The sequence below is a fragment of the Toxorhynchites rutilus genome, chromosome 1 (genome assembly GCF_029784135.1).
Source record: "Toxorhynchites rutilus septentrionalis strain SRP chromosome 1, ASM2978413v1, whole genome shotgun sequence".
Taxonomy (NCBI): Eukaryota; Metazoa; Arthropoda; class Insecta; order Diptera; family Culicidae; genus Toxorhynchites; species Toxorhynchites rutilus.
In genome coordinates, this window is record NC_073744.1 from 3,757,631 (window position 1) to 3,775,378 (window position 17,748).

The 17,748-nt window shown below is 37.8% G+C and overlaps 2 protein-coding genes across 5 annotated transcripts in view; one reads left to right on the top strand and one right to left on the bottom strand.

The window, feature by feature from the left end:
* Positions 1-1,554, top strand: part of LOC129763126 (RNA-binding region-containing protein 3) — a 47,337-nt gene extending 45,783 nt beyond the window's left edge. The window contains exons 3-4 of the mRNA XM_055761915.1: positions 36-1,237; positions 1,302-1,554. The gene's annotated coding sequence lies outside the window, so the exon portion shown is untranslated. The remainder of the gene's footprint in view (positions 1-35; positions 1,238-1,301) is intronic.
* Positions 1,555-7,175: 5,621 nt separating this feature from the next.
* Positions 7,176-17,748, bottom strand: part of LOC129774792 (segmentation protein cap'n'collar) — a 164,967-nt gene continuing 154,394 nt past the window's right edge. For 3 of the 4 annotated variants that reach the window (XM_055778873.1, XM_055778954.1, XM_055779035.1), the window contains one exon: positions 7,177-9,257. In XM_055778873.1, coding sequence (XP_055634848.1) covers positions 8,922-9,257 — 336 coding nt within the window. In that variant the 3' untranslated portion in view covers positions 7,177-8,921. Of the gene's footprint in view, positions 9,258-17,748 lie in introns of all 4 variants that reach the window. The other variant, XM_055778794.1, reaches the window with a different exon arrangement.

The window sequence follows — 17,748 nt, forward strand, 5'->3', positions numbered from 1 at the left end:
GTATCAATTTTCTTTCATTTTCTTTTTTCCAACAGGTGCAACTTCTTATATTCGACCGATTGACCTTCCGTGAACGGGTTTCCGTTTCACGCGTTTGTCGCCAATGGAACGAGTTAGCCTTCGCAGATAGTATTATGCCACGTGTGCTTCTTAGTTTAACGCTTCGACCTCGAGACAGTCTCGGAAAATTTATCACCGTTCTACAACGGTCCAACCGACGCTACCAAAAGTTCCTTCTCTATTTCGAGTATAAGTACAACAAGCACAACTTGAGCGACATTAAACAACTGTTGAATATGATGCAGTCACTGAAGCAATGCGAAATTACGTGTTTGTCCTATTCATTCGAGGAAAATATAAACGTCGTGATTTACGAACTGTTGGGCAGTTGTTGTTCTACCCTAGAATCATTTGCCCTAAACATTCATGGGATATTTTCAACGAAAGGCAAGTTTCCAGATGTTACCGTCGATAAACAAAGAGCATCGCTCCAGCTACCATCCCTAACCAGCCTGACAATCAAACGACATGTTTGGCGATTTAGTGATTTCAATACAGGCATATCCCTGAAGTACCTACCCCCCCTGCAGAAGAGTATTCCCAACCTGCGGCATCTATCAATGAACTGTGCAACTGCCGAACAGCTAAAGCTGTTCTCTTGTCTAGCCAACCAGCTGGAATCGGTTTCGGTGTTATCATTCGACCGAGAAGAAAAATTGGCGGTGCGATTTCTGGACCTTTATCTACCGCAAGTTACATGCGTTAAGTTACCTCAAATACGAAAACGTCAAATCGAGGAACTTAAATCATTTCTGGGGAAGATATGTGATAAACTAACAGAACTATACATGTTTTATGTTTTGATCAATGATGAGTTGGTAGAATTCATACTGCAGAACTGCAAACAGCTGAAGGGACTCGGCTTGCATATGGAATCTCTTAATCCTTACTGTTTGAACGACGTCGGGTCACAACTCGAGCAGTTAGAAGAGCTACACATGCGGAGAAAATTACGTTACACATCCCACAAACGGAGTGGTTTCCATGAAATCCCGTTCGATACGGGGTATTTTTTGAACCTTCACAATTCGCCATACTACAGATTCTAAATTTTGTGCAACATAGGGCCACGAGCCATTGTATGGATAAGCAGTTGGAAGATCACAACATTTCTTAACCCGCCGAAAATAGAAAACAGATTCATAGATGTAATAATCAAAAACACGGAACCATTCAAGTAAGTGTATCGAAACTATATTTTTTGTTGAGTTTTGTACTTCATAAGCATTTCTCGTTTCTAGATACGAATAATGTGGAGATTCCGGTATTCGAATTGCAGAGGCAAAATGTGGTAATGCTCCCGACATGTGAGATACCAAATCTAGTTTGCTCAGTTAACTATCCATATTTTTGTCAGAGGTTCTCAGAAAGCTCGCATATTCCACTTTCTAGATTCAAGATTTTATTATATAAAAAATTACAATTCTATGTTTTAGATTATTATTACAGTGTAATGTAAGGAGAGAAATAAACACATAAACACAAACATATGAAGGAAAAAAATCAAGTTTTTTAAAATTTCTATACTACAACACATACTCCCTTGAATGGGGAGTGACGGTTCAGTTTTCATGAAGTGCCGTTCTCAATTTTCGACAACGCTTCAACCAGCGCATGTGGAGTGGTGATGAGTTCGGTCGTTGGTTACACACGATTATCCCTAAGGTCTCGACGAGTGCATGGTTCAAGGGATTGAATGTAGGTCGTGATTTCATTCGCGTGATATCTCGGCTTATGTCCAATCACTACAACCTAAACGCGCATCTCTATCGCATTGGGCTCGCAGCAAACAATCTTTGTGATTGTGGCGATGGCTATCACGACAGCGAGCATGTTGTCTGGTTGTGTATCCGGTTCCATGCTGCTCGCTCTCAGCTCTCTAGAGCACTGAGAGCAAAAGGCAGACAATCGGATATCCCCGTCCGGGATATCTTAGGTAGCCGGGATCCTGATCTTCTGCTTCATCTATACCTGTTCCTCAGAAATGCCGATGTCAACGTTTAATGATGTTTCCTTCGTTGTGTCCCCGTTTCATATCCCTCCTATCCGATCGATAAACTTTTACTTAGTCGCGGCAATACATACACACACTCTTTACAGATGCACGGGCCGAAGGTTGTGCAGTCCACTGATCATTCAACAAGAGCCAAAGGCTGTACCGCTCATAACAACTCTACATGAGCTGATGATTGCGCCGGCTAGTGACCATTCTATCCTGGATTCCTCGAGTCGAGAAAGACGCACCACGCTAGATATAGGGTACAGACTAGGGGGGCGTTGCTGATTAATGGTCAGCTGCATCCCAATAGGAAGTATCCCGTGTCGGGCACACGTACAGCGCATTGAAGACAGCAACATCCCAATTACGAGAGCACTTGTAATACTAACCTCGAGCCAACCGCGAGTAATCGGTTACATATTACTAACACAGTTGTAAGACAAAAATTGTCAAAATATTGGACTCCCGACCCCGTCAGGCTAACACCACATGTGCCTTAATAAAATATATATTTTGGGAAAAAAAAACGCTTCAACCATGTCAGGAGGAGTTCAGGTTTATTATATCAGTTTATAGGGAAAGCAAGTCAAGGGTTTGTAAACCACTTTTCAAACTTATGCGGACAACATGCTGGTAATTTTGCTTCTTGCAGAGAAGAACATTGATCGTTTTCATTGAGAATTACAAGAGTGATCAAAATCGCCAAATAAGTAGCCGTAATTCAAGCAAGATACATGTTAGCAGTATCTTGACAGCGAATTGAAAACGTTGATTCCAAAATTTGCAAATTTTTTACGAGTTTCGGGGAGCGAGTAGTTACTAGAGATTTCAAGATTCCGTCGACATTTGAAGGTCGCTGGAATAAACCTAGTCGATGCCAATCATTAGTGTACATTGGAAGTGATACAGTTCATCATGAAATGGAACTTCTAAGAATCGAATAAACAATTTGCTGCTGTTAAGTCGATACGTGTCACGATTTTACGATTTGTTGTTCTTGATTTTATTTTCTGTTTAGTTTTTCAGCGCACTGTTTTGACAGATCACATGTAATTCATGCCATGTTGTAAGTGTTCATTGACATCTCATTATTAAACTTACAAACAATTAACTTTTGTTACCAAAATAAATGCTCTGTTAAAAATGCTCCAGCGATGAATCACATTTTTGGTTGGATACTTTGATAAACTAAATTGTCCTATTTGGTCACATGGGCAGATAAAAATAATATGAGAGCTGTCAATGCATCCCGAAAAATCTATTGTTTGGTGCGGTTGGTGGTCCGGAGGAATCATTGGCCAGTACTTCTTTAAAAATGAAGATGAGAACAATGTAGCTGACAATGGTGACAGTAGTTAGAATTTTATGGAAACAATCACCCCCATTCTGTATTTCGATCAATGCGAAATACTTCGAACGACTTGATAAAATTCCATTCTGTATTCCGTTCGAGTTGTTTTTGCATTTCGTTCAATTTGTTTCTCTTCGAACATTAAATGGGCGAAACGTTCGGAATAGGGAATGTGAAATTATAACTCGAACGAAATAGCGGTTTCGAACGAAATGGAAATCCGTCGGAATACAGAATAAGGCTGAATATCTCTCAAAAAATCATATACGTTATCGTACTGAAATGTTTCCACATATTTCATAATGTCTTCACAAAATCAAATATCTTCACAGTCAAAATGAAGACATGTCTTCAAATCCGGCGTGTACGTGTGTGAATGTCGAATTTAGTCCAACATAAGATAAATGATATTGGTTTGTCCGATTTTGAGTATTTTCACCCAAAGTTAATTTTTAGCACATGTTATGGCATCCCGATTTATTACATTAGATGAGCTGAAAAATAACAGAAGATGTTCGTCTCCCCAATACGTGTATATCATTTGTATAATATATATGCTAGAGCTAATATGAGCGAGCGAAACAGGAGACACATTTAAATGAAAGCATATGAAAGCTTTTCGTATGGTTTGCCAAATACACGGCCCAGACAGAGAAAGATATATTTTCGTTCATGTTCTTCTGTATCCTCTCAGAAAACACTTTCCAACATCATTTTATGATGAGGTATATTATTATCACGCTTCAATATAACAGCGCTGGCAGCTATATGGATAGCGTGGTCGTGTAAAGTAACTTTGCGTTCCAGCCGGCCTTGGTTCGATCCCCGTTGACGGTCGTATGGACTTTTTTTTGCACAATCCCAAATGAAATGAGAAAAGAAAACAGAAAGAGATGTCTGCTCGCATACATACAAACCATTTTTAAGCTTTTAAAACAGCTCATTATTTGCGCATTTGACCCTCCAGCACACGAAATGGCATCATTTCTGCCAAAGATGAAATGTTTTCTGCCAACGCTAGTTTGGGTGTCGATGCAAATTGATTTTGCTTAATGAAAATCACATGTAATCAGATTTGGGTTTGTTGACATCTAGAGACTTTCAATTTTCTACATGATTTCTATTTCATATGAAAAAATTAAAAATATGTATTTAGCAATCTTCTATTCTATTCAATATCTAGCAAATAAAAGTTTCATTGTCTCTCCTCATTTAGACTTTTGTTCTTCCATATTATTTTTAGCCAATGATACACAAATATCGAGATTACAACGTTTGCAGAATAAAATAATGCGGTTGATCCTAAAATGTAATAGATTCACTTCCTCATCTTTGATGCTGGGCGCTCTAAAATGGTTATCCGTGAAGCAAAGAATTGTCTATTTAACTATGGTGTTCATTTTTAAAGTACTAAATGGTTTGCTGCCTCGATATTTGTGTGATCGAGTTGAAAGAGGAAGTGATTTCCATAGATATAACACTAGAAACGCGAATGAATTAAGAACACCTAATTTCTTGTCATGTGCTTCACACAATTCGTTGTACTTCAAAGGAATAAATGTTTTCAACTCGATGCCAAGACATATTAAATGCGCAACAACACTTACAGAATTTAAGAGGCACTGTATTTCACACGTGAAAGCTGTCTTTAGTTAACAGTCGAACGATTTTTTTTTTTTTTAATTTTATGACGAAGATTTTTATTGACGAAGTTTTATACGAACGGATATTAATGTGGACAATTTTTTGTTGTTTGTTTTAAAATTTTCAATTAACCTGACGAAGTTTTTTAACGGATTATATTATGTAGACTATTTAATTTTTTTAAATTATCTTTTTTTTTAAATTTGTATTTATCTCTATTATGTCTGTCATGATCTGGTGATGATGGACTATTTTTATTTTTATTTTGTTGTTTTTATAGTTGTATTAGTTGAAAAAAAAATAAAAGTAGTCTACAAAAGTTTGAGGGTCGCGCGCGTGGCACAGATATAAAGGATATTAAATTGAAAGATTTTGAGGGGCCGGTCTAGGAATTTTTCGTAAAGGAAATTTTCTCGATTTTGCTCCGGTGGACCACTTGGCTGCAAGGGCCTCGTCGGGACCGTATCGGCTCTGTGGCGGACATGACTGAGTATTGGCATGTCTTTTGACATTGCAATTTTTTTGAACTTATATCTGTGAATAAAATCAGTGCGTTTTTTTTGTGTTTGCTATACTGATTTCAATGTTGAGAAAAAATAAATAAATTATCTTTTAGATAACTCGTCTTGCTCAAACCTCTGTAGGGGAAGGAGGCGGGACCATCATCATCATCATCAGTGTATATTTTTTCACGTTTTAACATCAATACTCTATAGCTCTTTCTAAGACACTATTTCGGTACGACTCAAAGTTTTTGAGATATAAATTATCAAAGATTTCTCTTACTAAAATCGATAGGCCCTTTTTAATAGTTACACTTCAGTCAAAAAATTCCCAATTGCTGTGGAAACTTATATTTCCTCCAACTCAATCGGAATATAAACTTGCATTCGAATCAATTGTTTTGTCGTTAGTCGATTTCATTTGGAATTGCTCCTTATCGATCTCGAATTTCATGTGTTACTAATTGCATATATTTGAACGTTTCTGAAACGTTTCCCAAAGGAAAATATTATGGAAGCAAGCCAAAACAAATTAATTCTCTGAAGATATGCAACAATCGAATCAAACAACTCGAAAAATATAACATATATTTGATAGCACTGATAGTTTCCACTCGGTCGATGCTATCAAATTGCGCGGTATTCTTAAGTAATACCAAGTTATTAATCCAAAGTTGTTAACAAGAGACTTGAATAAAATAACAGCGTAGTTCTACGTCAACAATGTGGTCGTGCCGTGGACACAACCTCCTCTATTTTCTTATATTATTATACCTGGTTCTTGAATTATGCCTGAAATTTGTGTGTGGCTATAGGACATAATCACAGTGTATATGAGATAATGCAATCTCAAATTTATTTTTTATAGATTCAAACCAGATTAGCTATAATAGCTAACGAGCAAAATTCTCACTTACTCGATTACTATAATAGGGCCCATTTTTTTGCGGTTTTTATTTCCAATGTTACTACTAATGATGTAGTTTCAAGACCATATTTACTGTTTTGTGATATGGTGCATATATTTTGTTGCAGTATGATTTAAACTTTGAAAAATTCTCCATATAACCTTGCATAGAAATCATTCCGAAGTGACCTTTGTGATCAGGCCCAAAGTTAAAGCTTTCAAAAGCTTTGGAACTCCAGTAAATACTGAAGAGGTGCGCAATTTTTTGTTTGGTTTGGTCAAACTATTTTGGAGCATTTATTCCGGAGCTCGTCTCTTGTCTATGAGCTCACAATGAAAATAAAAGAGCTGAGTTCAAAAGGGATAATGAAGAACAGTCTGCGTTTGACCACTCCACACAAGTCATTGGGAGGGCAGAGAGCTCATTTTATCTTATTTCCTAATTGAGAACGGGAGTTTTACGAAGGAGAGCCAAGAGTTGAATTTCTCACTGATTCTACGAAAGAAATCAGTCTTCAGCTCTACAAGAGAACTTTCCTTGAGAAAATAAGACATGCAAGCATTTTTGCGCGAAAAATTAGTCAGTACTCACATATTGACTAATTGAAGTTTACATAACCGGAACTTATACGATAAGGATTGATTGTGATAAAACATTATTCTTTATTCATCACGGCGGATGAATGCCTCATTTTTTTCTGTAAGAAGCTACAAAAATATCCTGACAACGATTTTTTTTAGTTTTATTTTTCTGTATAATATATTTACACAACAATAGCAACTATAATGAAGACTTACAAGTACAGCTTGTTTATAATTCTCTTTGCCTGCTCGTATTTTAATGTTTTTTTTTCTTCTTTTTTTTGTTTCTCATTAATTATTCACTTCTCACCGAAATATTACACGTTCATAAAGATTCACTTAAATTTCACAAATCAAAAGAAACAAAGCGCTCAGAGTCCTTGATTAGAATAAAAAAGTTAAGTCAGCTAGCTAAACCAAGAAGACAAGAGCAACCAATTAAACAACGATGCAGCGAATCCCCCAGTTTCAAAAAATACCCTTTTTCATCTTCCACTATAGTATACATCTATTTAATTAGTTACTTTCATTGTTTAGTAGGAAAAAAACTATCTTCAAGCGTTTTTTTTTGTCTGTTTCGTTTGTTTCATCATTATCAACTAAAAGCAGCTTCATTTCTCTTGCTAGCTTATCCTATTTGCTTAAATTCAATCCCCTCATCCTTAATCCAGAGTGTTGCGAAAATATTCTTCTTTCACTATTATTTTTTTTCTCTTAGCGGCTAAAGACTATTTACAAAATGATAACGATAGCAATAATTATAATAATTACAGTGTAAACTAACCATTATGATCATCACAAAAACATATTTGTTCGTACTGTTTTGTACCCCTCCGTCTGTCCGGCGGCTGCCTCCGGTCCACGGGAAGCCACCTCGTCAAAAGATGACGAAACCTTTGTCTTCGTCTATTGTGCTGTTCTGCGTCTTCATCCTTCTCTTGGGTGAGTGTTCGACCGAGCAGTTCTACTGCCCGTATTCCAAGCAATTTACACCTCGCGCTTCGGGTGATTCGGGCGCTTTCATTTTCTTCTTAATCTGCTACGCCTACGCACTGCTGTTGTTTGCATGTTGTGTTAGACATGTTTTTGGCTTCCTAGATACAATTTTTCATCTTCTCTCATATTTAATCTTTAGCAAAAAAAAAAAAGACGAATTACTTCGATCAAAAAACAATTTTGAACAATCGGAATGTGTAATTTCTGTTTTGTGGTTTGCTTTTTCACCTAAAATTTGGTGGCCTGATGATAGTGATGCTTGTTACTTGTGTGACCTAATCGGAGACGGGAGTGCGATTCAACTGATTGAACGCTCAATATGAGCGCACTGCAGTTTTAATTCGTCACTAGCGGCGCTGTCTTATTTTTGTTGTTGTTGGTTGTCTTCGGGATAATGTCAAAGCTTTGATCATTAAAAGCACGCGTTCATATCTATGTGTGGTGTGTCTTGCTGTTTGATGATATCCCCGTTACCATTAATTTTCCAGTATCACTAAGGGAACTAATCGAAATAATATAACCTCGGGTGTCTCTAACTTTAGCACACGCACATTTCCTGGCCCGTTTCTACCATATCTTCGTGGATGAATGCGGGGGAGCAAGGGTTCTCTAAGTGTGGGAGCCTTTTAAATGTTTAAATTTCCTGAGGTACGTTCGTGTATGCAAATATCCGCCTCCTTAACGACCATCGGTTTTCGTAGATTTTGTTAATATTTTTTCCCGGTTCCTACTGTTTCTCGATAGATTCTGCTCATTAGAGGGATTCGACAGATCCGCGCTTATTGCCTGTGTGCAGCCTGTGTACAGGTTTGGTTAGTAAAACAACGGTGGCCACTGGTACGGATGGTGCCGGTACTGTTCGTGGCACTGCGGCCTGTCTCACTCCTTCGGACGATGTTGACTTGTTGTACTGCTATTGCTGCTATTCCCAGAGGTACCATTGCTGTGCTGCTGCTGTTGCTGTTGGGTTTGATGGTGCGAATGCTGGCTGCTGTGGTGGAGGTGATGATGGTGGAGATGGTGCGAGTGCTGGAGCCCCCCGCTACCACCAACCGACATGCCCAGCTGCTGCTGTGGATGCTGGTGATGATTACTGCCCGCCAACTCTTGCTGACGCTCAACACTTCGTGGTACCAGCACCACCGTACCGTCGGCACTTTGTTGCAAACTGTAGTGCTCCTGGGAGTACGGGTTACCGTCACTGTCGCGAAGATTCTGCGGACGGAGAATGGGAAACTTATTAGTTCACTTTGAAACAGGCATCTGGATGTAATCTAGACAACCTACGCTGCACGAACGATGAAACGTAAGTGAACTCGTGCAGCGGATTGATATGTGAAATAATTCAGTGAAATGTTTCCCGAAATATTATAGCAGTTTTTTATGCATCATAGGAATTATTTTGAACATTTTATAGCAGGATTCGTTCTCGAAAGAATTTTTTAGTCTTTTTTTTTGTTTCTCTTTCGGAAGGAAAAACGGCAGTTAAACGACGAACATTGTGAATGTAACACATATTCTACGAAAAGCGATAGAAATACTATATGTTACAAAAGACGAATACATTTCAAAACTCGACTGGCCATTGGCAGCATAATCTCAGGTTGCAGTGAAATGTTGTGGGTGTAAATACATTGGTCATTTAAGCAACTTTGCTCACTTAAAATCTTCGAAAAAGAATTAGACTACTTTTTTGAGAGGACCAAAAAATCCTTGATTTTCTAGAAAAAAAATATAACTCAAAAACTATAATACCTACAAAACTCGAATCAAAGAATAAAATGTAAGAAATTATTTAAATTTTCATAAAAAATACCAAAATTCATTTTGAAAGATAATTTCGCTGAAAAAAAAAATTATATTTCAAATTAAAATTCATTTGTCTCAAAAACGTATTTTTTTTAAATCCTCAAAAAAAATCATATGAATAGCCCTTACAATTTCCAACAAGTTGTCCATACATCAGAAGATGGATACTTATACAGGGAAAAAGTTTTTCGAACAACTACTTTTTCATGTCTTTCTTTGAAAAAAAATACAACGAATCCTAATTTTGTTTAAGGTCAATATAGCAATATAGTGTATTCGACAAAGTTTTAGATCTTATTAAAATATGAACTTTCGTCGAAGACGTCAACTTTCTATATTTTATGCCATACAAATGAAACAAAAATTTCTGCATTACTCGAGAATTAATCAAGAAAATAAAACGAAATTTGGCATGTGAAGGTTTTAGGGTGCAATAAATGATTCTATGGTGGATAGATGCTCCTCCCCCTCTCTTATGGGGAGGGCTGCCATGCAAATGAAACACAAATTTCTGCATAACTCGAAAACTAATCAAGCAAATGGAGCCAAATTCGGCATGCAAAGGTTTTAGGGGAAAGTGTTTTGACGTAGGACTACGTCTAACCGGAAGATATAGGGGGTGAAATGGAAATCTAGGCACTGAACAAGTAGGAAAAAATGCAAGATTTGGAACGCTTATAACTCGAGCATTTCTCAATAGATCGCAAAGGTTTTTGCATCAATTGATAGGAAATATATCTACGCATCTATCATAACGAATAACATTTCATTTTTCTTGAGATAAATAATTGAATAATTGTCAAATATCAAGCATTGTCAAAATGCACTATGTGCCCATTTTTGATTGGTCCATTTTGTGCTCCTCAAATCGTACCGACCAAAACGGGCAACCAGAGCAGCAGCGAAATAGAATGAAGCACGATTGGAAAGGAAAAAGAAAAAAATGAACGAAACATTGGTCGCAGTCTCACACATGCGTAATTCTCGAGCCAGCCAGTCAGCTTAAAAATCCCCGCTCCGCTGCCGTAACGATCATTCTCATTCAAACCGTACACCACATCGGTTCGCATCACAACACATAAACAAATCAACCCAAGCAGCCATGTCTGGACATGGTAAAGGAGGAAAAGTGAAGGGAAAGGCAAAATCCCGCTCGAACCGTGTTGATCTGGAGTTCCCCGCAAGGGTAGCTAGGCCGAGCGCGTTAGTACCAATGCACCAGTCCACCTAGCCGGCGTTATATAGTTTCGGCCGCCGAAGTGATCGAGTTAGCAGGCAAAGCTGCTCGCGACGATAAGAAAACCCGCATTCAGAACAGAACACATTCGGTTCGGTGGACATCAAGACAACAGGCAGTTGCAGCGAGTGGCGAGTGGCAAACGCAATCGCAAAACGGCATCAGGTAGCAGAAGAAAAAAGTTTGTTCTTTATACAAACTGCTTTGGTGGCAAATCCAGAATAAGGCGGCATCGAGGGCGTTCGAAATGGTTTTTTTCAAAACCACGAGTACTAAGTTTTCTAAATTGGAACCATCCCATAAAACAAGGCGCTTTTAAGGGCCATTAAACCTTCCAAAAAAGAGTTTAGGAAATACAGTTCAATGCTTTCTAAAACATTATCCAAAATAATAATAAAACACAAATTGATTTTTTCATAATTTGTTTGCCAGGATCTGATGAGTATGTGAATTTGGCAGTTGTTCTGAGCTTATTTGATAGTTGGGGACTTTCCTGATTATTCAATTTTCACCAATTCTTAAATTGTTTCCAGGTTGAAAGTACAGTAATTTACAATTAGTTCGACATTTAGCTAATTGGACGGACATGTAATGCGACTTATTTAGTTGGACATTTTTGTAAACATAGAGATCCAAATTATGACCCCACATTGAAAGTCGACACTGTACCACTGTCATCGCAAATGTTCAATTGCAGGTTAAAATCGCCTCCAATGCGACACTGAGTGGCGCTTCGGCACGTCGCATTGAATGTAATTTACTGTACAACATGTCACAAAGCTGGATGGGACGAAATTTTCCAACTGTGAAAGCTGTGGCGAGTGGCAACAAATCGCTAAACAGGAAGGTTTAGCCGAAAAAGATGGGGATATCGAGTGATAACAAAACAATAAACTCTTTAGATTGAAGATAATTTTGTGATCCTGAAAGGGACCCTTTTTAGCCTGCATGCTCATCAAGGCAACAATTAGTTTCAGTGAGTGGAAAAGTGTTTCTCCGGCACGTCGCATTAAATGTAATTTACTGAACAACATGTCACAAGCTGGATGGGAAGAAATTTTCCAACCGTGAAAGTTGTGGCGAGTGGCAAACGCAATAGCTAAACAGGAAGGTTTAACCGAACAAGATGGGAATATCGAGTGATAACAAAAACACAACACCAAAGGTTCTTTTCAGAACCATCAACATGTTCATAAAGAGTAAACAGTAAACTAATCCATTTTTCAGGTAGATAGGTAGGTATTCACGTAGGAGGAGAAAATAAAACAATATATTTAAAATATATATTTAACAAAAGCTGTCCCCTTTGTATAGTCCTACGTCACTCCGGTTATGTCCCCGACATTACCCACCCGTCTTTTTTTTCAAAAATCACTTTTTCATGTTTTCTTTGAAAAATTACTATTATTGTTCAACTCGTAACATTTTTATGTATAAATTATCGCAATATACATGTTTCGCAAACTAATTCGTTTTGCCAAGAACATGATAAACAACAGAATTAACACACAAAAATGTTATGAGTAAAACATTATATTTTCAGGAGTCTCCATTCAAAAATGACATGTACAAAATAAGTTTTTGTGAAAAATAAATTTCAATTTTTAACAAAAATTTTAACAGAAATAGAGTGAAACTATTGTTGTAGTGGTTTTCTCATGTCAATCTCTCATTTTTTTTTTCTTAAAGACCAAATTGCCGTTCTGTTGATGTTATCAGATCGCATTTTTCAGAGCTGCTGTTGATACCTGAAGTTTCCTTCTTCATCTTCATATTCCAGAACATCGACCTCTTCATCCAATTGAGCATTCACTATATTGATAATTTGGGAAATTGTGTGTTACATATCCTTTCTCTTTCGAGCTCCGGTACCACTCTTTGATTCTCAATCCTGAGAATAGAGTCATGAACAAGAAGGTTTGAATTTGGCGACAGAAAAAAAGCTCTTACCAGCTCATTATCAGAGAAAATGTTAGCCCCACAATGGTGTATAGTACGATTATCTATTAGTAAAACAGTCTTAGGTTCTAGACTTTCGGGGTTTTGTTCCTCCGAATGAACTAATGTTGGTCTGGAAGTCATAGTAAAAAATAAGCCGGATTCGTCGCAATTATATATCTGCTCATCGGTCAAATCGCGAGTCTTCAGCCAATTGAAAAAAATATCTTTGAAATTATCCATTGATTGACAATTTTCTCTACATTTCATAAGCTTTCGAATGCAAGAGGCTCGGCATTAAGATTTAAAGAATCACTGAACCTAAGTGACGTAGGTTTCCGAAATTTAGGTGCAAATTTCTTATGCTGAAAGCGAATCATTCTAGTAGAAATGCTGCAGTTATAATTTCGTTGCTTATAGTTTGTTCGTAGCTTTTCAAAAAACAACATCAAGCTCAAATTTCCCATGTTGATATTCCATTCATAACTGTCTCACCATGTTTTTTTTCTGTAGATCCATATCAAATAAATCGGTGCAAGTACAAGAATTTTATGTCACGCTTTCAGCAGGGCTAATGTACCCATTTATGGTTTGTAAGAACTAATTCTCAAACAAATAAAAAAAGTTTAGCGTATTAGCGAATGCCTAATAACAATGAGGTTTATATTCTGCAAAGTATTGCAGATCATTTCCTTCTTCATAAAACGATGATTTTATACATAATCTTTCGGAAAAACTTTTTTTTTTGTTCTTTTTGTTCCCAGTATTTCATAAAAAAACATCAAGTTTAATTTTCCCATTTAACCAAGATTGAATGATTCAAATGAGGGTATCTTTTCACCGAAATGTGTTCCCTAACACAGACTTCAAAACCAAGCAGCGTTGGAGAAATCGGCATTGCTAATACATGAAAGTCGGGGGTATTTTTGTTCCGGCGGAAATGTGTTTCCCTAACACAGACTTCAAAACCAAGGTGTCTGGGGAAATTGGCATTGCAAATACACGTAAGTCGGGGGCATTTTTGTTCCGATTGAAATGTGTTTCCCTAACACAGATTTTAAATCCAAGGAGCGTGGGGAAATTGGCATTGCAAATACATGCAAGTCGGGGGCATTTTTGTTCCGGCGGAAAGGTGTTTCCCCAACACAGACTTCAGAACCAAGGTGTCTGAGGAAATTGGCATTACAAATTCATGCAGGTCGGGAGTATTTTTGTTTCGACTGAAATGTTTTCTTTGCATTCCGAAAAGTGTTTTCCTAACTGGGATTACAAAAGCGGGTACGAACACAACGCTTTGGCTCGGTTATTCAAGATTGCATTGACGGATATGCCTTCATATATTCTGCTCACTGAATTTCTACGCATACCATTTGATCATTAGGCAAAATGTTGAAAACCAGTTGTTGCGATTTTGTCCTGGGGATCATGCCAAACGTAAAAGGAATGTAATTTACTTGTAACGAAGAACATAATCTATCACAATGCATGAATTGAGCTTACATGGCATTTATTAAATCTTTTCACTCACAAATCAAATATATTGAATTCAATTAAATTCAGAAATTGTTTCATTCAATCGATACAAACAAATGATTGCAAAGCTAAGGTAGTCCCACGTCAACTTTGCGGTTATATCATAGATATAACCCACCCATTTTTGTTGAGTAATTTTTGTTTTGAATGAGTTACTGTTTCTTGAATATTCCCAGCTTTTTTTGTAACAGACATCTTCCATACGCATAGCTTGAAAATAATATTTATGTGTTTGTGAATACTATGTGCCCTAGTATGTAATTTTTTATGATTAATTTTCTGTTATATGTTGTCATACAGCGGCTTCTTCAGAGTGTTCAGTCTATGAAAAATTGGTCACTCTATATAGAATCCATTCATGAAAATAGGTCACTGTATATAATGGACATTGACAAAGAAAAAGACACATTCAAATTTACTACCGATGAATTCGTCTTTCTTCATTAGCTTATCTCGCCTAGTTGTTGCAATCCAGGAAAGAATTCGCATAAGCTCACACAAAAAGTATTACCGTCAATGGAGCTTCAACAAATACAACGAAATCCGATATTCCACCAAAATCAACGTGTCTGTTTCGTTTGCGAAAAACCCGAGGATAACCCATCCAACATTATTGAGTGTGTGAATTGTTGCAAAAGTGTACACTTTCGTTGCAAAAAACTTTTCGGTAATGCTGTGGCCAAGGTGAAAAAGAAACCGTTTTTCTGTTCGTTTCAGTGTACCGAGACCTTTTCAAGTTCACACAGCCGTGGAACTGCTCCTAGCAATGAGGCTATTATGAAGGAGCTACAGTTGCTAAATCGTTCGATTCAGGAGTCCAAAGAGGAGTCGATGCAAGTTCGCAACGCATTTGAAAAAATTCGTATGGATCTCTCGATGCTGGTTACTACTACCAAGAACATTGAAGAGTCTCAGGAGTTCCTCGCAAATCGGTTTGATGACATGCAAGCGGACATGAAAACATTCAGGGTCGACATGGAGAAATTAAAATCGGGAAATTCTCGAATGCAAGAGGAAATTGACGAATGGAAGGAGAAACATCAAGTAATAACTGAGAAAATAGATCGCCTCGAAGTGAAATTAGACAAGACACAGCGGACAACTTTATCAAGAAATGCAGTGGTGTTGGGTTTGCCTATCGTTAAAAATGAGAACACAGCACACCTCGTTAGTAAGGTTGGCATGGCAATAGGTTTCCCAAACAATACTGATTCGATTGTAACTGCTCGTAGACTGGGCCTGAAAGGTACTGGAAATCAATATGCCCCGGTTCTCGTTTCGTTCAGCAATCAAAGCTGGAAGGAGAAGTTCTTTGACTGCAAACGGTCCCATGGACCTCTGCCAGTGTCGGCAGTATTTGAAGGATTTGCGGAAGGTACGAACACGATCGTTGTGCGTGTTGAACTTACAACACTTGGACGAACGCTGTTACAGGAGGCTAAGGAGCTGCAAGCTGTTTTCGATATAAAGTATGTCTGGCCAGGCAGGAACGGTAGGATACTGATGAGGAAGCACGATGGGGCAAAAGTGGAAGAAATCCAAAGTAAGCGCCAACTACACTCGATGAAGGAAACACTGCGGAGACGCACACGTGTTGGTGCGAGTACAAGTTCTTCTTCGCCAGTTTTAGAGCCATCGCCGAAAAGAAAGAATGTTGGCAGAGAATAAACGTTGAGTTAGCATTTATTTCTATTACTTTTCGCTATCATGTATCCTGAGACTACCAAAAATAATAATTTCTATTTTGATACTATCGATCAACTCAATAAAAATATTACTAAAATTGCGACTCGCTTTCCTCTCAAAATCCTACACATCAACATAAGAGGAATGAATAACCCGAACAAATTTGACAGCATAAAGGAGTTTTTGAATAGATATGTTGGAGTGATTGATGTCTTGGTAGTAGGAGAGACTTGGGTGCAAAGTGAACGTACGAATCTTTTCAAGATAAATGGTTACAAGTCATTTTTTTCCTGTCGTCCTGAATGTTCTGGAGGTGGATTGGCAGTTTACGTTCGGGAAGCTATCGTGTTTGATGAGCTGGGAAATGTACATGCGAATGGTTTCCATCACGTGCACCTGCGGCTAGATGCAAGTGGAACCCCGTTTCATATCCATGCTATTTATAGACCTCCTTCGTTTGATTCATCAGTTTTCTTCAGGAATCTGGAGTCTTTGCTATCAGCTTCAAAAGCCAATCAGTTTCATGTTATTGTTGGAGATATTAACATCCCGACTAATCAAATTGAGAGTTGTATTACAAGTGAATATGTCAACTTGTTGAAATGCTACAATTTTTCAGTAACAAACACTTATCCAACACGACCAGCCAGCAACAATGTTCTGGATCATGTAGTTTGTTCCGAAACAATGCTGAATAACATAGTGAATGAAACTATATTCAACGATTGTAGTGACCACAACTTTGTTCTATCCACCTTCAATGTGCACAAGGATGTAACATGTCGGACGCTTAGTAAAACCATCACCAATTACCGCAGGTTAATAGAAGCTTTTAAGGCAGCGACAGTGTGTATGCCTAAAGGAACCGCTTTTGAACGCTTGGTATATGTGTTAGATTTGTATAACCGATTAAAGGAGAAGTTTTCGAGGTCAGTTCAGGTGAGAGCAAGAATCAAAGGTCACTGTCCCTGGATGTCCTTTGATCTTTGGAAATGGTTACGGATGAAAGATAATATTCTTCAGAGGCATAAAAAATTTCCTCATGACGGTGATATAAAAAACCTGTTACAGTACGTCTCCCGGCGAGTACAACAAATAAAAAATCAGTGTAAAAGGGACTACTATGATAACCTGTTCCGGAACGCCGATCAGAAAAGTATATGGAATAACTTGAACGAAATGCTCGGACTAAAAGATCGGGATTATTCAGTAAAGATCGACGTGGATGGACAGTTAACTTCACATGGCCCGGCCGTTGCCAATCGGTTCAATGAGTTTTTCAGTTCCATTGGACCCCAGCTTGCCTGTTCAATTTCTAGTAGTCGGAATATCAATAAATTTGGAACGCTGAATCCCTTGCCTAACTCTATCTATTTGGCGCCAACTACAGATCAAGAGGTTATTTTGAGAATAAGAGATCTTAATTCCAGCAAAATGTTTTCTAAACTATTACGGGACGTTTTCAATGAAAGCATTTCGACTAGTATCTACCCCGACTGTCTA